General features: G+C 48.3%; 1 protein-coding gene across 1 annotated transcript in view; it reads right to left on the bottom strand.

Moving 5' to 3' along the window:
* LOC130294986 (trichohyalin-like) overlaps nt 1–22018 on the bottom strand; it is a 32991-nt gene extending 10973 nt beyond the window's left edge. Inside the window, 4 exon segments of the mRNA XM_056545143.1 lie at nt 87–1218; nt 1411–1518; nt 2434–2634; nt 21636–22018. Of these exon segments, the coding sequence (XP_056401118.1) occupies nt 87–1218; nt 1411–1518; nt 2434–2634; nt 21636–21773 (1579 nt within the window). The 5' untranslated portion in view covers nt 21774–22018.
* Nucleotides 22019–22529: the final 511 nt, after the last annotated feature.

Here is a 22529-nt window from a genome sequence, read left to right as displayed (position 1 = left end):
TTTTGAAATGAGGCCTTCTGTTTTGTTTGGGTTATGTGTCGGGGTTGAGTCTTGCTTTAGGCTCAAATCGTATTTGAGAGCTGAACATTGTTTCTGGATTGGCTCTTGTTTGTGGGTTTGGTCTTGTTCCTGATTTGGCTCTTGCTTCTGGGTTGGCTCTTGTTTCTGGGTTGGCTCCTGTTTTTGGGTTGGCTCCATTTTCTGCATTGGGTCTTTTTTGGGGAGTTGGTCTTGTTCCTGGGTTGGCTCCTGTTTCTGGGTTGGTTCTTGTTTTTGGGTTGGCTCCTGTTTCTGGGTTGGCTCCTGTTTCTGGGTTGGCTCCTTTTTCTGGGTTGGGTCTTGTTCCTGGGTTAATTCTTTCTGACTGAGATCTCGTTTCTTAATTAAGTCTTGCTTCTGTGTTACTTGTGTGTCTTGTTTCTGGGTTTGGTCTTGTTCCTTGGTTGGCTCCTGTTTCTGGGTTGGCTCTTCTTTATTGGTTGGCTCCTGTTTTTGGGTTGGCTCCTGTTTCTGCGTTGGGTCTTTTTTTGGTGTTTGGTCTTGTTCCAGGGTTGGCTCCTGTTTCTGGGTTGGCTCCTGTTTCTGGGTTGGCTCTTGTTTCTGGGTTGGCTCCTGTTTCTGGGTGGACTCTTTTTTCTGGGTTGGCTCCTCTTTCTGGATTGACTCCTTCTTCTCGGTTGGCTCCTGTTTCTGGGTTTGCTCTTGTTTCTGGGTTTGCTCTTGTTTCTGGGTTTGCTCTTGTTTCTGGGTTGGCTCTTGTTTCTGGGTTGGCTCTTGTTTCTGGGTTGGCTCTTGTTTCTGGGTTGGCTCTTGTTTCTGGGTTGGCTCTTGTTTCTGGGTTGGCTCCTGTTTCTGGGTTGGCTCTTGATTTTGGGTTGGCTCCTGTTTCTCGGTCGGCTCCTGTTTCTGGGTTGGCTCCTGTTTCTGGGTTGGCTCCTGTTTCTGGGGTGGCTCCTGTTTCTGGGTTAGTTCTTTCTGTCTGAGATCTCGTTTCTTAATTAAGTTTTGCTTCTGTGTTCCTTTTGTGTCTTGTTCCTGGGTTTGGTCTTGCTCCTGGGTTGGCTCCATTTTCTGGGTTGGCTCTTGTTTCTGTGTTGGCTCTGCTTTCTGTGTTGGCTCCTCTTTCTTGGTTGGCTCTTGTTTCTCGGTTGGCTCCTGTTTCTGCGTTGGGTCTTTTTTTTGGGTTGGGTCTTGTTGCTGTATTGTGTGGTCTTGCTTCTGAGTTGTATCTTGCTTGAAAGCTAAACATTGTTTTGAAGTGAGGCCTTCTGTTTTCTTTGGGTTATGTGTCGGGGTTGAGTCTTGTTTTATGGTCAAATCGTATTTTAGAGCTGAACATTGTTTCTGGGTTGGATGACTTAAGTCTTGTTTAAGGATTGAGTCTTCCTGTTTCTGAGTTGAGTCTTCTACATTGGTTAAGTCTGTTTTCTGTGTTGAGTCTTGTGTTTGAGTGTGGTCTTTCTTCTGGGTGGAGTCCTCTTTCTGGGCTATCTCTTGTTTCCCAGTTGACTTTTGCTCCTGGGTTGTGTCTTGTTCTTTGGTTAGTTCATGTTTCTGGGTTAATTCGTGTTCCCCGCTTGACTTTTGCTTCTGGGTTGAGTCTTGTGTTTGAGTTGAATCTTGCTTTTTGGCTAGTTCACATTTCTGGGTTGAGGCTTGTTTCTGGGTTAGACGTTGCTGCTGGTTAAGATCTTGTTTCACAATTAGTTCTTGTTTTTGAGTTGCATCTGGCATCTTGGTAAAGTCTTGTTTCTTGTTGGCATCTTGTTTTTGTGTTAATTCTTGTTTCCCTACTGTGTCTTGCTTCTGGGTTGTGTCTGGTTTCTGGGTTTGTTCTACTTTCTCAGTTGGTGTTTGTTTCTGGGTTGAGTCTTGTGTCTGGCTTAGTTGTAATTTCTGGGTTGGCTCCTCTTTGTGGGTTTGTTCTACTTTCTCGGTTGGTGTTAGTTTCTGGGTTGAGTCTTTTGTCTGGCTTAGTTGTAATGTCTGGATTGGCTCCTGTTTGTGGGTTTGTTCTACTTTCTTGGTTGGTGTTTGTTTCTGGTTTGAGTCTTGTGTCTGGCTTAGTTGTAATGTCTGGTTTGGCTCCTGTTTGTGGGTTGAGTCTTGTTTCTCGGTTAGGTCTCGTTTCTTGTTTGAGCTTTGTTTCTGGGTTGTGTCTTGTTTCTCATTTGGTTCGTTTTTCTGGGTTGGGTCCAGTTTCTGAGATAGTTCTAGTTTCTGAGTTGGGTCTTGTTTTTGCGTTTGAGCTTTTTGGGTAGAATCTTGTTTTGGGGATTCCTCTGTGAGAATTGGGTCTTGTTTCTGGGTGAGGTCTCCTTTCTGTGTTTCATCTTGTTTGGAGACTGGATGTTGTTTTTCGGATTGAGCTGGTTTTGTGGTGAGATCTTGTTTATGAGCTGAACATTGGGTGGAATCTTGAGTTTCCGAAGCTTTAGTAGATGTAGATGACTGTAGGGACAAACCTTTTTGGGATGCACAAATCCGACAACCTCTCTTGGAATTAAGAGCCTCGAAATAAGCAACAGCCACCTTTGCCACAAGTTCTAGGAATTCTTTGAAGTCCACCTCCCCATCATTGTTTTGGTCGAGGGCATGTAGTATGGCTTCGATTGTGTGTGGGTCATCAGAATCCTAAAGGGACAAAAACAACCAAATGATGAAACACTTCAGATATGTGTAAAGCAGTTTATGTGTTTCGGGAGGGTTGTCAAATCGCTAGGATTTGCTTCACAAGAAGTTGGTAATTTTTAAGTGAATATGTCTCCGAGATCAACAGTTTTTTTTACTTTTTTTGGTACATGACTCTCTTAGCGTCCAGAATCCATGAGCGTGGCTCCACACTGACAGACATAGCCCAGGTATAGTATAATGAGGGTGATAGTAGTATGACAAACATAGTCCTGATATAGTATAATGGGGGTGGTAGTAGTATGACACACATATCCCTGATATAGTATAATGGGGGTGGTAGTAGTATGACACACATAGCCCTGATATAGTATAACGGGGGTGGTAGTAGTAGGACACATATAGCCCAGGTGTAGTATAATGGGGGTGGTAGTAGTATGACACATAGCCCAATTATAGTATAACTGGGGTGTTAGTATTAGGACACACAGAGCCCAGGTATAGTGTAATGGGGGTGGTAGTAGTAGGACACACATAGCCCAGGTATAGTATAATGGGGGTGGTAGTAGTAGGACACACATAGCCCCGGTATAGTATAATGGGGGTGATAGTAGTATGACAAACATAGTCCTGATATAGTATAATGGGGGTGGTAGTAGTATGACACAAATAGCCCAATTATAGTATAACGGGGGTGGAAGTAGTAGGACACACATAGCCCAGGTATAGTATAATGGGGGTGATAGTAGTATGACACACAAGGCCCTGATATAGTATAATGGGGGTGGTAGTAGTATGACACACATAGCCCTGATATAGTATAATGGGGGTGGTAGTAGTATGACACACATAGCCCTGATATAGTATAATGGGGGTGGTAGTAGTATGACACACATAGCCCTGATATAGTATAATGGGGGTGGTAGTAGTATGACACACATAGCCCAATTATAGTATAACTGGGGTGGTAGTATTAGGACACACATAGCCCAGGTATAGTGTAATGGGGGTGGTAGTAGTAGGACACACATAGCCCAGGTATAGTATAATGGGGGTGGTAGTAGGACACACATAGCCTCGGTATAGTATAATGGGGGTGGTAGTAGTGGGACACACATAGCCCAGGTATAGTAAAATGGGGGTGGTAGTAGTATGACACACATAGCCCAGGTATAGTATAATGGGGGTGGTAGTATTAGGACACACATAGCCCAGGTATAGTATAATGGGGGTGGTAGTAGTAGGACACACATAGCCCAGGTATAGTATAATGGGGGTGGTAGTAGTAGGACACACATAGCTCAGGTATAGTATAACGGGGGTGGTAGTAGTAGGACACACATAGCCCAGGTATAGTATAACGGGGGTGGTAGTAGTAGGACACACATAGCCCAGGTATAGTATAATGGGGGTGGTAGTAGTAGGACACACATAGCCCAGGTATAGTATAATGGGGGTGGTAGTAGTAGGACACACATAGCCCAGGTATAGTATAACGGGGGTGGTAGTAGTAGGACAAACATAGCCCAGGTATAGTATAATGGGGGTGGTAGTAGTAGGACACAAATAGCCCAGGTATAGTATAATGGGGGTGGTAGAAGTAGGACACACATAGCTCAGGTATAGTATAATGGGGGTGGTAGAAGTAGGACACACATAGCTCAGGTATAGTATAATGGGGGTGGTAGAAGTAGGACACACATAGCTCAGGTATAGTATAATGGGGGTGGTAGAAGTAGGACACACATAGCCCAGGTATAGTATAACGGGGGTGGTAGTAGTAGGACAAACATAGCCCAGGTATAGTATAATGGGGGTGGTAGTAGTAGGACACAAATAGCCCAGGTATAGTATAATGGGGGTGGTAGAAGTAGGACACACATAGCTCAGGTATAGTATAATGGGGGTGGTAGAAGTAGGACACACATAGCTCAGGTATAGTATAATGGGGGTGGTAGTAGTAGGACACAAATAGCTCAGGTATAGTATAATGGGGGTGGTAGAAGTAGGACACACATAGCTCAGGTATAGTATAATGGGGGTGGTAGTAGTAGGACACACATAGCCCAGGTATAGTATAATGGGGGTGGTAGTTGTGGGACACACATAGCCCAGGTATAGTATAACGGGGGTGGTAGTAGTAGGACACACATAGCCCAGGTATAGTATAATGGGGATGGTAGAAGTAGGACACACATAGCCCAGGTATAGTATAACGGGGGTGGTAGTAGAAGAACACACATAGCCCAGGTATAGTATAACGGGGGTGGTAGCAGTAGGACACACATAGCCCAGGTATAGTATAACGGGGGTGGTAGCAGTAGGACACACATAGCCCAGGTATAGTATAACGGGGGTGGTAGCAGTAGGACACACATAGCCCAGGTATAGTATAATGGGGGTGGTAGTAGTAGGACACACATAGCCCAGGTATAGTATAATGGGGGTGGTAGTAGTAGGACACAAATAGCCCAGGTATAGTATAATGGGGGTGGTAGTAGAAGAACACACATAGCTCAGGTATAGTATAACGGGGGTGGTAGTAGTAGGACACACATAGCCCAGGTATAGTATAACGGGGGTGGTAGCAGTAGGACACACATAGCCCAGGTATAGTATAATGGGGGTGGTAGTAGTAGGACACAAATAGCCCAGGTATAGTATAATGGGGGTGGTAGAAGTAGGACACACAAGGCCATCTTGAGCTGTTTTTAACAGCATTTAGAGATCTGCTTTAAGGCAAACCCTGTGGACACAGACACAGTAGTCTGGCCCAGACATGCCCTGTGACCTGTGCAGAGGTCATTCAACAAGAAGGGGGAGGCTGAGCTCAGAGTATCAGCTATTGCTATCTATATACTTGTGCCACTTTTTATTGTACAGGTGCCCCGATATCTTAGACTGAAGTTGGCAGAGCCCACTGACTTGTTTAACCGACTGTCTACGGCAGTGATTCCCAACTGGCTGCCACATTCAGTGGGTGAGATGGCAGCAGGAAGTTACTATCCCTCCCCCAGGACACCTAACAGGAAGAACCAGCATCACACACCCAAGTGCTGCCCATGAAGCTTCCCGCCAGAGAGGAGCCAACACACATGGCCCATAAGACACCCCCCAGGACGCAGTGCAGGAATCGGCAACATTATTCCAGCAAGTGCCCCCCATGAAACTTCTCGGCAGAAAGTAGCCCTCCATACAGCTGTGCAGACTTCGTTCAGGTAGGATGGTCCTGGGGCACTAGCAGCCCCCTGTATACATTATCAATGACTTCCTCTCTACCACAAGCTTGTAGGGACATTGGGGGAGATTTATCAAAACCTGTCCAGAGGAAAAGTGGCCCAGTTGCCCATAGCAACCAATCAGATTGCTTCTTTCATTTTTAACAAGGCCTCTGCAAAATGAAAGAAGTGATCTGATTGGTTGCTATGGGCAACTGGGCAACTTTTCCTCTGGACAGGTTTTGATAAATCTCCCCCATTGTGTTCTGGTGTTAGTAGGGCACACAGGGGGCTGCAGTGCTCGGGGAGAAGTTAAAGGGGTTTTCCAGCAAGCATGTTTTTTTTCAATGGAATGCTACCTACAGGGGGCCAACTACCTTTAGGGGTCCTACCTACAGGGGGCAAACTACCCTCAGGGAGTCCTACACACGGGGTCAACTACCTTCAGGGGGTCCTACCTACAGGGGGTAAACTACCTTCAGGGGGTCCTACACACAGGGGGCTAACTGCCTTCAGGGGGTCCTACCTACAGGGGGTAAACTACCTTCAGGGGGTCCTACACACAGGGGGCTAACTGCCTTCAGGGGGTCCTACCTACAGGGGGTAACTACCTTCAGGGAGCCCTACACACAGGGGGCCAACTACCTTCAGGGGGTCCTACCTACAGGGGGCAAACTATCTTCAGGGGGTCCTACACACAGGGGGGCTAACTACCTTCAGGGGGTCCTACCTACAGGGGGCAAACTACCTTCAGGGAGTTCTACACACAGGGGGCCAACTACCTTCAGGGGGTCCTACCTACAGGGTCAACTACCTTCAGGGGTCCTACCTGCACTGGGCCAACTACCTTCAGGGAGTCCTACACACAGGGGGCTAACTACCTTCAGGGAGTCCTACTCACAGGGGGCAAACAACCTTCAGGGGGTCCTACCTACAGGGGGCAAACTACCTTCAGTGAGTCCTACACACAGGGGGCCAACTACCTTCAGGGGTCCTACCTACAGGGGGGCAAACTACCTTCAGGGCATCTTACCTCCAGTTGGTAAATTACCTTCAGGGGTCCTACCTACAGGGGCAAATTACCTTCAGAAGGGTTCTATCTACAGGGGGCCAACTACCTTTAGGGGGGTCCTTTCTTCATGTTGCAAACCACCTAATGGAGGATTCTACATACAGGAGCCACCTATCTAATTATAATATAGATAGTGAAATGGAAAATTAAATAAAAAAAACTCCCTTTCCTACCTCCTGGGGGTCATGTCACCTCTCCTCACGGATTGAGGACTTTTCCATGGAGGAGATGATCATGTTGGAGGTGTCTCCCCCAATCTTCACTCACTAATAGCAACCAATCAGATCATTTCTTTTATTTTTTTAAATCTGGTTGCTGTGGGCAACTGGTCAACATTTCCTCTGCACAGGTCTGATGAATCTTGCCCACAGAACGTAACTCGCAGGACCATGTTAGGTGAGGTGACCGCTAGAGTCACATGGAACATCTGAGGCTCCAGCACATGGAACGTCTGAGGCTCCAGCAGTGGAATGTCTAGGGCTCAAGCACATGGAACGTCTGAGACTCCAGCACTTGGAACATCTGAGGCTCCAGCACTTGGAACATCTGAGGCTCCAGCACATGTAACGTCTAAGACTCCAGCACATGGAACGTCTGCGGCTCCAGCACATGGAAAGTCTGAGGCTCCAGCACATGGAACGTCTGAGGCTACAGCAATGGAACATCTGAGGCTCCAGCACATGGAATGTCTGAGGCTCCAGCAGTGGAATGTCTGAGGTTCCAGCACATGTAACGTCTGAGGCTCCAGCACTTGGAACATCTGAGGCTCCAGCACATGTAACATTTGAGACTCCAGCACATGAAACGTCTGCGGCTCCAGCACATGGAACGTCTGAGGCTACAGCAATGGAACGTCTGAGGCTCCAGCACATGGAATGTCTGAGGCTCCAGCACTGGAACGTCTGAGGCTTCAGCACAAGGAACATCTGAGGCTCCAGTAGTGGAATGTCTGAGGCTCCAGCACTGGAATGTCTGAGGCTGCAGCACATGGAACGCCTGAGGCTCCAGCAGTGGAATGTCTGAGGCTCCAGCACATGGAACTTCTGAGGCTCCAGCACTTGGAACATCTGAGGCTCCAGCACATGGAATTTCAGAGGCTCCAGCACATGGAACATCTGAGGCTCCAGCACATGGAACGTCTGAGGCTCCAGCAGTGGAATGTCTAGGGCTCAAGCACATGGAACGTCTGAGGCTCCAGCACTTGGAACATCTGAGGCTCCAGCACATGGAACTTCAGAGGCTCCAGCACTTGGAACATCTGAGGTTCCAGCACATGTAACGTCTAAGACTCCAGCACATGGAACGTCTGCGGCTCCAGCACATGGAAAGTCTGAGGCTCCAGCACATGGAACGTCTGAGGCTACAGCAATGGAACATCTGAGGCTCCAGCACATGGAATGTCTGAGGCTCCAGCAGTGGAATGTCTGAGGCTCCAGCACATGTAACGTCTGAGGCTCCAGCACTTGGAACATCTGAGGCTCCAGCACATGTAACGTCTGAGACTCCAGCACATGAAACGTCTGCGGCTCCAGCACATGGAAAGTCTGAGGCTCCAGCACATGGAACGTCTGAGGCTACAGCAATGGAACATCTGAGGCTCCAGCACATGGAATGTCTGAGGCTCCAGCACTGGAACGTCTGAGGCTTCAGCACAAGGAACGTCTGAGGCTCCAGCAGTGGAATGTCTGAGGCTCCCGCACATGAAATGTCTGAGGCTCCAGCACATGGAACGTCTGAGGCTCCAGCACTTGGAACATCTGAGGCTCCAGCACATATAACGTCTGAGGCTCCAGCACATGGAATGTCTGAGGCTACAGCATATGGAACGTCTGAGGTTCCAGCACTTGGAACATCTGAGGCTCCAGCACTTGGAACGTCTGAAGCTCCAGCACTTGGAATGTCTGGGGCTCCAGCACATGGAATGTCTGAGGCTCCATCACATGGAATGTGTGAGGCTCCAGCACATGGAACGTCTGAGGCTCCCTCACATGGAATGTCTGAGGCTCCAGCACATGGAACGTTTGAGGCTCCAGCACATGGAATATCTGATGCTCCAGCAGTGGAACGTCTGAGGCTCCAGCACTTGGAATGTCTGAGGCTCCAGCACATGGAACGTCTGAGGCTCCAGCACATGGAATATCTGAGGCTCCAGCAGTGGAACGTCTGAGGTTCCAGCACTTGGAACGTCTGAGGCTCCAGCGCATGGAACGTCTGAGGCTCCAGCACATGGAACTCCTGAGGCTCTAGCACATGGAATGTCTGAGGCTCCAGCAGTGGAACGCCTGAGGCTCCAGCACATGAAATGTCTGAGGCTCCAGCACATGGAATGTCAGAGGCTCCAGCACTGGAACATCTGAGGCTCCAGCAGATGAAATGTCTGAGGCTCCAGCACATGTAACGTCTGAGGCTCCAGCACTGGAACATCTGAGGCTCTAGCACATGGAATGTTTGAGGCTACAGCATATGGAACGTCTGAGGCTCCTAAACATGGAACATCTGAGGCTCCAGCACATGGAACGCCTGAGATTCCACCAATGGAACGTCTGAGGTTCCAGCACTTTGAACGTCTGAGGCTACAGCACTTGGAATGTCTGAGGCTCCAGCACTTGGAACGTCTGAGGCTCCAGCACATGGAACGTCTGAGGCTCCAGCAGTGGAAAATCTGAGGCTCCAGCACATGGAACGTCTGAGGCCCCAGCACATGGAAGGTCTGAGGCTCCAGCAGTGGAAAATCTGAGGCTGCAGCACATGGAACGTCTGAGGCTCCAGCACATGGAACGTCTGAGGCTCCAGCACATGGAATGCCTGAGGCTCCAGCACATGGAATGCCTGAGGCTACAGCAATGGAACATCTGAGGTTCCAGCACATGGAATGTCTGAGGCTCCAGCACTTGGAACGTCTGAGGCTCCAGCACTTGGAACGTCTGAGGCTCCAGCAGTGGAAAATCTGAGGCTCCAGCACATGGAACGTCTGAGGCCCCAGCACATGGAAGGTCTGAGGCTCCAGCAGTGGAAAATCTGAGGCTGCAGCACATGGAACGTCTGAGGCTCCAGCACTTGGAACGTCTGAGGCTCCAGCACTTGGAACGTCTGAGGCTCCAGCACTTGGAACGTCTGAGGCTCCAGCACTTGGAACGTCTGAGGCTCCAGCACTTGGAACGTCAGAGGCTCCATCACATGGAACGTCTGAGGCTCCAGCAGTGGAACATCTGAGGCTCCAGCAGTGGAACATCTGAGGCTCCAGCACATGGGCCCAGCCAACTACACCTTGTTTTAATGGATCAGTTTTCACTAAATCTCCCAGAGACCAGTTGAGTTTTGTGGGAACAACTCATGACAAGGACCCGTGGAGTAAGATATGTATGAAAGGTTGAACAGTTACACCCTATCACAGCTACACCCAACGTAACCTGGAGACACCCACCGAGCCTAGAACATACAGATACTTCTCATGTGAGGAGGACACTCACACCATTGATTAACCCTTGAAGTGCCATTTCCTCCTTCTGATTTATTCCTTTATTGAGGAGTGTTTCTTATAAGGAATATCCTGCTCATTTAAATCAGGAAGATCAAAATTGATTTTGTATTTAAACTCATTAAAAATGTTCCTGTGAAGAGTTCTGCATAGTATAGCGCCACCAGGTGTCCACAGTGTATAGCTTAGGGATGGAGGACACACATGCTCAGTCATTGTCCCTGTCCATGTAATGAGCTGAGGACTGGAGGACACACATGCTCAGTGTAGCAGAGAAGACTCCTTCTGCAGGGAAGTAAGAAGGGGCTATACTGTCAGCTGCCAGAGGGGGGAGGAGCCTAATTCTTTCCCAGCAGCACATATCGGCACAGCAGGTGACCTACTCCAGCTATAAATAGTCTGTAATATGACTTATTGGGTAACCCTTTAAGCTCCTTCTCTCCATTGTAATTAAATATATTAGGAGTCACTCCCGGTGCATAACTACAAGTCATAAGGAGAAGCAGATCACAAGTCAGTGGCATCATGTGACAACCCCAATCTGGGCAGCCATAGTAGACAATGGCCAGTCCTATCTACTACAGAGGGATCGTGACTGAAGGAGAAGACCCCATAATATCACCTGACCCAGGAGGTCATCCCTCTGTAACAGATGTAATAACTCTACACAAAAGATACATGTGGACATCTTTGCCTCATCGTATGTGGTGAGCTCTGACTATGGCAGCAACCTGTATCTGTGACAAAGAACGGATTACTGTTCGAAATGCGTCCATCAGCTGTTCCTATCCACAGTATTTTGTGATCTGCTTTTATATTTAATAAAGCTGGATATTTTTTGCATCTACTCTGCTGGATCATCTACTTCCTTGTTACGCACCTGGTCTGGGCGGATCCGTGCAGGAGCATCGGGAGGGGAGCTGACCGACATATACTGTGCAGCTACCTGTACCTGCCTGACTAATACATATATATATATATATATATATATACACATATACACCAAAAACGCAGCACTCCAACATCCTCAAATGTGTATTTATTTTCTCTTATCAAGTCCAGCAAGCAACATTTTTTGCTTTCTATGGAGCCATTTTCAAGCTTGGTGGATATATATCTGGAGAAACACTGATCGGGGGTTTTTTTTTATGCTGGCACCAGTCATCTCTATATATTTTTTGGATAGTGCTGCATAGATTGGTTTCTATATATATATATATATATATATATATATATATATATATATATATATATTGTGGCAGTGTGGCAAGGAAAGGGTGTATTTCCCTTGCTATTTCTGCAGAATGCTCCACCTGTGGCCTGATTAATGAGGTATCAGGAAGGGAAAGTGTGTTTAAAAGGAAAAGAAACAGAATAGTTGGGGCTCTCCCTGGGTAACAGCATGTCGCTGTAGGGGGAGACACACGGACCCTGTTATGTCGCTGTAGGGGGAGACACACGGACCCTGTTATGTCGCTGTAGGGGGAGACACACGGACCCTGTTGAGGAAACACACAGCGAACTGTGAGCGGTCCAAGAAGTGAAGAAGTGGTGTGAGTAACAGGTTGCCGGGGCACATGTTTTATGCTTGCTGAGGGTAGCTCACCAGTTAGTAGTCAGGGAATGCTTACATGTGTAGTCAGTGACCAGACGGTCTAGGACTTTGGTTTGTTCCTGAGTTATGTTTTGTTTTACCTGCAACCTGTCTAAATAAAGCTGGCAAGGTGCCAGGCGTGCATGAATAACCGCTGTCTGCGGGTTTATTGAGTGGAAACGTGTCCCGTGGCCGTGTCCAGGACGATCCCGGAGCTAATCCCCAAGGAGGAATCCTTACAATTGGTGGAGGATGCGGGCAAACACGTTGCTATGAGCAACCAGTGGTAGAGTTGCAGTGAAGTTGTTGCCAAGAGAAAATAATCGTGCATGTTGCAAGTGGGAACTCTTTTTCTCAGAAAGGAGACAGTGGGACGGGCCCAGCTGTGGAGTACAAGAGCAGGACTGCGCCTGTGGTGAAGTTGTTGCTAGGGGCAACAGATCGCATCAAGCGAGTGGGCGCTCTTTCTCAAGTAAGGAGACAGGTGGACGGGCCACCTGCAGAGTGCAGATTATGTTTTGAGACTGTATAAAGGCATTGCTAGGGGCAACGGAAAATTTTGTTGGCAAGCGGCTGACATTTCGGCAGAGGACTGTGCTGTGTTTTCAAGGTTTGAAGTGTCCATCAAGATGGATGTCCTGATAAGTGCTTTGTTGCAGACGGCTGCAGCGCAAGAGGAAGCAAGCTTTGCAGAGTTTGAAAAGATTGCTACGCATGAGGCGCAGCCCAAGACACACTGGGGAAACTTGGTGTTTGGATCCATTGGAGGAGAGGCCCAAAAAGTTCATTGTGAACTGGATCCAAAGATCTTACGGGACTATGAGAAAGTCAAGACAGAGATCCTGACTAAAGTGGGAGTAAGATAAGCTGCAAGACTACAGTGTGCACTGCAGCCTAACAGTGATGCTGGGTTTAAAGTTGCAGAGCTACTTAAAGGAAAACTGTAGTGGTCAAAAATCCCTGCCCAAATGTTCCCCAAACAAAAGTTATACAATTCAGTCAATTAGTTCTATTTACCTATATGCAGCCATTTCTGAGATATTAGAGTTGCCAGCATAGCCCAGTAGTCCTGCGTCCATCCCCTATTCATTACATTGCAGCCGCCATCTTGGGGACGGAGATCTCTTCCTCCCAGCAGTGTTTGTGCTCCCCCTAGCCTCTGTCAGCTCCTCCCTGCTTATGCATATGCATGAGCGGGTGCTTTCTGAGGCAGCCATAGGCTCATCCTCAGAAACGCCCCTATCTGTAAGATTGAAGCAGGGGGAGAATGAGGACGTCCACAGCTCCTCCCCCCTCCCCTGCTCTGTCTACATAGGACCTCACTTATCACCGGGAGGTTCCAAGTTTTCATGGGGGAAACACAGAGCAAACCACAGAGCAGGGAGGGGAGGACATGTGTGTGAAGGAGACATATTACACTGCACGGGCTGGTGGTGTATAGACTACAGGGAATAAATATCATACTGGGGGGGGGGGGGGACTACTGAATGACACATGCTGGGAGTTGTAGTCCCTGTTATGTGTGTGTGTGTATGCCAGTGTTTCCCAACCAGGGAATGCTGGGAGTAGTAGTTTTGCAACATCTGGAGGCACCCTGGTTGGGAAACACTGGTGTATGAACTACAACTCCCAGGAGACTACAGAGATACAATAGTGGTGTTGGTGAACTACAACTCCCAGGAGACTACAGAGATACAATATAGGTGTTGGTGAACTACAACCCCCAGGAAACTACAGAGATAAAATAGAGGTGTTGGTGAACTACAACTCCCAGGAGACTACATAGATACAATACAGGTGTTGGTGAACTACAACTCCCAGCCAGGAGACTACAGAGATACAATATAGGTGTTGGGGAACTACAACTCCCAGGAGACTACATAGATACAATAGAGGTGTTGGTGAACTACAAATCCCAGGAGACTACTGAGATACAATAGAGGTGTTGGTGAACTACAACTCCCAGGAGACTACTGAGATACAATAGAGGTGTTGGTGAACTACAACTCCCAGGAGACTACTTGTGTGATTGAGTGTATACAGGAGAGCCGAGTGTGATTGTGTGTATACAGCAGAGCTGAGTGTGTGATTGTGTGTATACAGCAGAGCCTCTCCTCTGCTGTATACACTCGATCACACACTCAGCTCTGCTGTATACACACGATCACACACTCGGCTCTGCTGTATGCACCTGATCACACACTCGGCTCTGCTGTATAGACACAATCACACTCGGCTCTCCTATATACACTTGATCACACACTCAGCTCTGCTGTATACACACGATCACACTCTCGGCCCTGCTGCATACACACATTCACACACTCGGCTCTGCTGTATACATATGATCACACATTCGGCTCTACTTTTTACACTCGAACAGCAGAAAGCTGTCACGGCATGCTTGGATGTATAGTCTTACAACAGCTGGAGTCACCTCTGCAACTCCAAGCATGCACATACAGCAGAAAGCTGACAGGGCATGCTGGGATTTGTAGTCTTGCAACAGCTGGAGGCACCACTGGAATTCCCAGCATGCCCGAACAGCATATTAAATAACTGGGCATGCTTGGAGTTGGAGTTGTGAAAAAGATGGAGGGACCCCTATCAGGACAGTTTTATAGACAAACAATTATGTATTTTTTTTCCATTTTTACTTTCACTATCCACTCTCCAGTGCTGACACTGCTGATTCTAGCTATGCAGACTGTCTGTCTACAGTGAGCATGGAGGCAGCTGCTTCATCACTGGACAGGAGCCAGTGTGGGGAGGGGGAGATGAGCAGAAGGGGAGGGTGTATGCATAGGGAAGGGAGATGTGGGCGTTACAATATAATAATTTGCTCGGGGGATAGAACAGGGGGAGGGCAGCAGCTTACAGGAAGTAAGCACAAGGCATGATGGGAGATGTAGTTTTTCTTTCACTTGTCCTCAGTAATTCATGTGCTGATAGCGGGAGAACGGCTGGGCCAATTTTGATGGGGGAGACATCGTTGGAAAGGTCTTTCAAAGACCTATTAAATGAGGTAAAAAAAAGTTTTTTTGCCCAGCACTGCAGATGTCCTTTAACCCCTTAACGACGCAGGACGTATATTTACGTCCTGCGCCGGCTCCCGCGATATGAAGCGGGATCGCGCCGCGATCCCGCATCATATCGCGTGGGTCCCGGCGCTAATCAACGGCCGGGACCCGCGGCTAATACCACACATCGCCGATCGCGGCGATGTGCGGTATTAACCCTTTAGAAGCGGCGGTCAAAGTTGACCGCCGCTTCTAAAGTGAAACTGAAAGTATCCCGGCTGCTCAGTCGGGCTGTTCGGGACCGCCGCGGTGAAATTGCGGCGTCCCGAACAGCTGATCGGACACCGGGAGGGCTCTTACCTGCCTCCCTGGTGTCCGATCGACGAATGACTGCTCCGTGCCTGAGATCCAGGCAGGAGCAGTCAAGCGTCGATAATGCTGATCACAGGCGTGTTAATACACGCCAGTGATCAGCATAGGAGATCAGTGTGTGCAGTGTTATAGGTCCCTATGGGACCTATAACACTGCAAAAAAAAAGTGTTAATAAAGGTCATTTAACCCCTTCCCTAATAAAAGTTTGAATCACCCCCCTTTTCCCATAAGAAAAATAAAACAGTGTAAAAAAATAAATAAATAAACATATGTGGTATCGCCGCGTGCGTAAATGTCCGAACTATAAAAATATATCATTAATTAAGCCGTACGGTCAATGGCGTACGTGCAAAAAATTCCAAAGTCCAAAAAAGCGTATTTTGGTAACTTTTTATAACATTAAAAAATGAATAAAAAGTGATCAAAAAGTCAGATCAAAACAAAAATCATACCAATAAAAACTTCAGATCACGGCGCAAAAAATGAGCCCTCATACCGCCCCGTACGTGGAAAAATAAAAAAGTTATAGGGGTCAGAAGATGACATTTTTAAACGTATAAATTTTCCTGCATGTAGTTATGATTTTTTCCAGAAGTGCGACAAAATCACCTATATAAGTAGGGTATCATTTTAACCGTATGGACCTACATAATAATGATAAGGTGTAATTTTTACCGAAATATGCACTGCGTAGAAACGGAAGCCCCCAAAAGTTACAAAATGGCTTTTTTTTTTTCGATTTTGTCGCACAATGATTTTTTTTTCCGTTTCGCCGTGCATTTTTGGGTAAAATGACTAATGTCACTGCAAAGTAGAATTGGCGACGCAAAAAATAAGCCATAATATGGATTTTTAGGTGGAAAATTGAAAGGGTTATGATTTTTTAAAGGTAAGGAGGAAAAAACGAAAGTGCAAAAACGGAAAAACCCTGAGTCCTTAAGGGGTTAAAGAGCAAGTGGAGTGATGTTCTGCAGCAGAGAAGCTGGTGAGAGGTGTCCAGCGCCAGCCCTTAACCGATTGGATGGCAAGAGATTCTGGTAAGACTGTTCCAGGGGTTATGGGGGCCATGTTTAGAGACTATGAGACTGTACATAAGAATGATGGGACTGTGCATAAAAATGCTGAGGTGGAGGGTGGTGCTTCCCTAGTTGTCTGTGTGAACAGTGTTAAAGGTGGTACCAACCTATGTCCAGCTGCAAAATCATGTGAGGGTGGGGACCCCCTCATGAAGACTGATGGGACTGTTCACACTGTGCAGATCGGATTGAAAAAATCTGGTGAACAGAAAATGTTAAATGCAGGACTGGGAGAAAATGTAACAAAACACTTTGCCTGAGTTAGGTCCTAGTGCTATGAACTGTCCTGTAAATTTTGAACATGTGCAATCTGATAATGTTTTTGTTGAAAAACTTATGTTGATGTGTTCAGATGTAAAGAGAACTGATCCCACCTGACAGGACAAAAGAAAAGCTGTGTGAGCTGGAAATAGAAGGTAAAAAGATGACGGTTTTGTTAGACCCTAGATGTGTAATAAGTCTGGTAAAGACCAGCAGCAGAAAGCCGGACCCCGCTATAATTTCTATGCAGGCCGGTATTTTGGGTTATAAAACGGTTAATGTCTGTATTTGTACTCCCTATGGTACTATAGGTCACAAGGTTGCAATAGAGCCCTTCTTGGAGTATGATGTAGTACTGGGGCCAGATTTTCAATTTTTTCAGCAATTATGGGAAGACTGTCAGGTGACTAGAGCAGGAACACCTGATAGGCTCACAACACTTGACTTGCACCACACACTAGAGGAGAGTTACTCAGCAGAGGCTGAGGACGGGGAGTGTCAGCAGTCACTAGATATATGTCAGATAGGGGTCTGCCAGACTGCTGGGGGAGCTGAAGACCAGACCATGAGTCAAGTCCAAGAGGATCCAGCGACTCAAGTGACAAGTGCGCCTCTGACTGAAACAGAATCTTCAGTGAAACCAGAAACGGATCAGGTACAGGAACATGGGTTCCATCCGCCAGCTGAAGATGAGCCCAAGGTGGGGCTAAAATTGCGCGGTCATCTGGAAGATGTGACTGGAAAAGAAGCTACAGAGATGTCTGTGGATAATGCAGAAGTACTGAAGAGAGTACATGTGGAGCCGGGGGCTGCGCTTAATGTCACAGACAGAGTCCTGAGTGAAGGAGATGTGACGTCTGGACCAGAGATGGATCATGACCAGGAAGGACGAACCACTGGACCAGATGTTGTTGCAGACCCAGGAGCCCTAGACCTTTCTGCTGGGCAGCAGAGAGACAGTGTTGAAGTGAAAGAGAAGTCTGCCAGTGAGCAGAGAGACAGTCCAGAGAGACTGTCCAGGAACTATCCTGAAGCCCAAGTGGCCAAGACCCTTGAAAAGGGGGAGACTACTCCTAAAGGTGGAGAAGAGTCTGAACGAGTTGGCTTGAAGGAAGAGACAGGCCAAGGACAGGTGACTGTCAGAGGACAAGAGAATGTCTCGAGGTCCAGCAGCGAGAGTAAGGAGACCGCTGAAAGTAAGAGATCTCGGAAAAAACGCGCTGGTCTTGGTAAAAAAAAAAAAAGGGAGCAGATGAGAGAACTGCTGTCCCTGGAGGATACTGTAAAAAACTTGACAGAATTGCTGGAAAGTGAGAAGAAGAACTCTGCTAAGCTCAAGAGTGAGCAGCAGAAATGTTTAAAGCTGAAAGGGGACATGAAGGTCCTAAAAGAAAGCAGTGACCAAGCTATAGTAGAACTGGCTAACGAGAGGTTAAAAGTGTCTCAGATGGAAACTGAGACCAAAGCCACAGCCGTCCGTGTAAAAAAGAAAAACTGCTTGTGGGGCAAAAGCTACTGGAGACAGGGATGCTTTCTCTAAAAAAGGCGGAGTATGAACAATGGACGCAAGAAACAGTAGAGTCTGAAGACCATGAGAAGAAGCCATATGAAAGGTCCTCTGAAGCTGAGACTGAGGTGAGACCATATGGGAAGTCCTCTGAAGCTGAGACTGAGGTGAAGCCATATGGGAAGTCCTCTGAAGCTGAGACTGAGGTGAAGCCATATGGGAAGTCCTCTGAAGCTGCAGAGATATTGACATTGGATGGTGAAAATACTGAGGCAGAGAAGTTCTCTGAGGTAGAAGTTAAACCAGAGATAACTGCAGAAGCTGCAAGTAAAGTCAGTGACACATCTGAAGGTGCAGGTGAAAAACTGCCTAAAGGAGCCAAGAGTTCTCAGCCTAAAAAATGAGCCTGTGAAGGTTGGTGTCCCTAAAGAAAGGGCTAATAAGAAAGCAGAGTCCTTAAAAAGAGGTCACTGTGATAGAAGACTGGGTTGTGGTAGAATCCCTGAGAGGAGCTGGATTAGTTCCAGAAAACATCGGAAGAAAGTCCGCAGAAGTAGAATTTGGAGAAGAGTCCGTCTCAAGGAAAAGATGGACAGGTGCATTAAAGGGAAGCCTCCTGAAATTGTGGAGGATGTCTTAGAAGACCTGCAAATGGGTGATACAAGCTCGGTTGGCCACCAGCAAAGTTCGGGCAATGCTCATACCAGTGACAGAAGAAGACAAAGGCCTTGAGCGTGTCCCGTGGCAGTGTCCAGGACGATCCCGGAGCTAATCCCCAAGGAGGAATCCTTACTATATATAATATGCAATGTATGCGGAAAGTCTTTACTAATTGGTTAAAAAGGAAAAGCTATAATCTTACATGGATATAATTATTCATACCCTTTACTATGACATAAGTATTCATACCCTTTACTCAGGACTTGAGGCCCCTTTTGCAGTGATTCCAGCCTCCAGTCTTCTTGGGGATGAGGCCACAGGGTTTGTACACCCAGATTTGGGGATTTTCTTCCATTCTTCTCTGTAGATCCCCTCAGCCCTGTCGGTTGCATGGGGATAATGAATGGAAGCCATTTTCAGGTCTCTCCAGAGATGTTCCATTGGGTCCAGGCTCTGGCTGTTTCCTCCAGACATGATGCTGCCCCCACCATGATCACTGTAGGGATGGTATTGGACAGGTGATGGACAGTGCCTGGTTTCCCCCAGACATGATGCTGCCCCCACCATGATCACTGTAGGGATGGTATTGGACAGGGGATGGGCAGTGCCTGGTTTCCCCCCAGACATGATGCTGCCCCCACCATGATCACTGTAGGGATGGTATTGGGCAGGTGATGGGCAGTACCTGGTTTCCTCTATACATGATGCTGCCCCCAACATGATCCCTGTAGGGATGGTATTGGGCAGGTAATGGGCAGTGCCTAGTTTCCTCCAGACATGATGCTGCCCCCACCATGATCACTGTAGGGATGGTATTGGGCAGGTGATGGGCAGTGCCTGGTTTCCTCCAGACATGATGCTGCCCCCACCATGATCACTGTAGAGATGGTATTGGGCAGGTGATGGGCAGTGCCTGGTTTCCTCCAGACATGATGCTGCCCCCACCATGATCACTGTAGGGATGGTATTGGGCAGGTGATGGGCAGTACCTGGTTTCCTCCAGACATGATGTGCCCCCACCATGATCACTGTAGGGATGGTATTGGGCAGGTGATGGACAGTACCTGGTTTCCCCCAGACATGATGCTGCCCCCACCATGATCACTGTAGGGATGGTATTGGGCAGGTGATGGGCAGTGCCTGGTTTCCTCCAGACATGATGCTGCCCCCACAATGATCACTGTAGGGATGGTATTGGGCAGGTGATGGGCAGTGCCTGCAGAGTAGAGGCTTCTTTCTACCATAAAGCCCAGATTATGGAGGCTACATTGATGGTTCTGGACCTTCTGGAAGTTTCTCCCATCTACAGGCAGGATCTTTGGAGCTCAGGGCCCATTGAGTTCTTGGTCTCCTCTCTCACCAAGACACTTCTCTGTCAGATGAATTTACCTCAGGTGACTCCAGTCAAGGTGGAGAAACATCTCAGAAATGAGCCAGAGCTAAATGTCATGTGTCATAGCAAAGGATATGAATACTTGTTCATGTGAAATTTTAGCTTTTCCTTATTACCGTATTTATCGGGGTATACCACGCACCGGCCTATAACACGCACCCTCATTTTACCACGGATATTTGGGTAAAAAAAGTTTTTTACCCAAATATCCATGAAAAAATGAGGGTGCGTGTGTGCACGTGTATACCCCGATATACCCCCAGGAAAGGCAGGGGGAGAGAGGCCGTCGCTGCCCGCTTCTCTCCCCCTGCCTTTCCTGGGGTCTAGAGCGCTGCTGTCGGCCCTTCTCACCCCCTGGTTATCGGCGCCGCTGCCCGTTCTGTCCCCCTGACTATCGGTGCCGGCGCCGATAGCCAGGGGGAGAGAAGCGGCGCCGACAGCCAGGGGGAGAGAAGGGGCAGCGGCACCCATTGCCGGCGCCGCTGCCCCGTTGCCTCCCCCCCATCCCCGGTGGCATAATTACCTGAGTCCGGTCCGCGCTGCTCCAGGCCTCCGTCGTGCGTCCCCAGCGTCGTTGCTATGCACGGCGCGGCGCTCTGACGTCATGCGCCGCGCCGTTCAGCGCATAGCAATGGCGCCGGGGACGCACGACGGAGGCCTGGAGCAGCAGAGCAGCGCGGACTGGACTCAGGTAATTATGCCACCGGGGATGGGGGGAGGCAACGGGGCAGCGGCGCCGGCAATGGGTGCCGCTGCCCCTTCTCTCCCCCTGGCTGTCGGCGCCGCTTCTCTCTCCCTGGCTATCGGCGCCGGCACCGATAGTCAGGGGGACAGAACGGGCAGCGCCGATAACCAGGGGGTGAAAAGGGCCGACAGCAGCGCTCTAGACCCTAGGAAAGGCAGGGGGAGAGAAGCGGGCAGCGACGGCCTCTCTCCCCCTGCCTTTCCTGGGGGTGTATCGGCGTATAACACGCACACAGACTTTAGGCTAAAAATTTTAGCCTAAAAAGTGCGTGTTATACGCCGATAAATACGGTAATACATTTGCACACATTTCTAAAATTCTATTCTTACATTCTCAGAGGGCAGAATAATGGGGGGAACAACATAATGTGAAAAAGTGACAGGGTCTGAAAACTTTGTATACGAGGGATGAAAGAACCAGAGCCTGTACATAGTCTATGAAGGTGGGAGACTATGGTCCTAGACTCTCCCCCCGCCCCCTAACAAATCTAGAATGATCACGGATAACTATGGAGCCTTCTTTGTCTTCATCTTTAGCAAAAAGAGTGCAGCTCTGGAGCATAACCTGTGGAGCACATGAAGATTATATAATTTGAGACGGATCTCACCTCAATCACATCCGCAAACTGGGTCTGGATGAGGTTCTGAAACTCTTCTATGTCCAGTTTATCACAGGGGCCGCTGTGGCTGCTGTAGCTATGAAAGGTGTCGATGATCTTGCGGATGGCATTCAGGAGGTTGGCCATGGCTGCCGGACTGGATGGGCACTAAAAGATGAGACAACATGGTCAGGACGGCAGATAGGAGACCGTCCATTCTGTAAGGTGCACCCCACCACCAACCCCATCAGGTGGCACAGGAGGTCTGGGTGCTTGAATGCCACCATCCCCCTTCCCATAAACCCTGTTCCTGAGCTGTGGGCCCCTTGGGTCCTGTCTGTATTGTCTTCTTAGTAAACCTAGTAAACCCTGAAGATGGTCCTGAGCTGTGGACCCCTCGGAGCCCTGTATATATTGTTTCTATAGTAAACCCTGGAGATGTTCCTGAGCTGTGGGCCCCTCGGAGCCCTGTATATATATATATTGTCTCTATAGTAAACCCTGGAGATGGTCCTGAGCTGTGGGCCCCTCGGAGCCCTGTATATATTGTCTCTATAGTAAACCCTGGAGATGGTCCTGAGCTGTGGGCCCCTCGGAGCCCTGTATATATTGTCTCTATAGTAAACCCTGTAGATGGTCCTGAGCTGTGGACCCCTCGGAGCCCTGTATATATTGTCTCTATAGTAAACCCTGGAGATGGTCCTGAGCTGTGGGCCCCTCGGAGCCCTGTATATATTGTCTCTATAGTAAACCCTGGAGATGGTCCTGAGCTGTGGACCCCTCGGAGCCCTGTATATATTGTCTCTATAGTAAACCCTGTAGATGGTCCTGAGCTGTGGGCCCCTCGGAGCCCTGTATATATTGTCTCTATAGTAAACCCTGGAGATGGTCCTGAGCTGTGGA

Source organism: Hyla sarda, chromosome 11, assembly GCF_029499605.1.
Source record: "Hyla sarda isolate aHylSar1 chromosome 11, aHylSar1.hap1, whole genome shotgun sequence".
Taxonomy (NCBI): Eukaryota; Metazoa; Chordata; class Amphibia; order Anura; family Hylidae; genus Hyla; species Hyla sarda.
The sequence above is the reverse complement of the archived record's forward strand: the minus strand, read 5'-3'. Positions and strand labels throughout refer to the sequence as shown.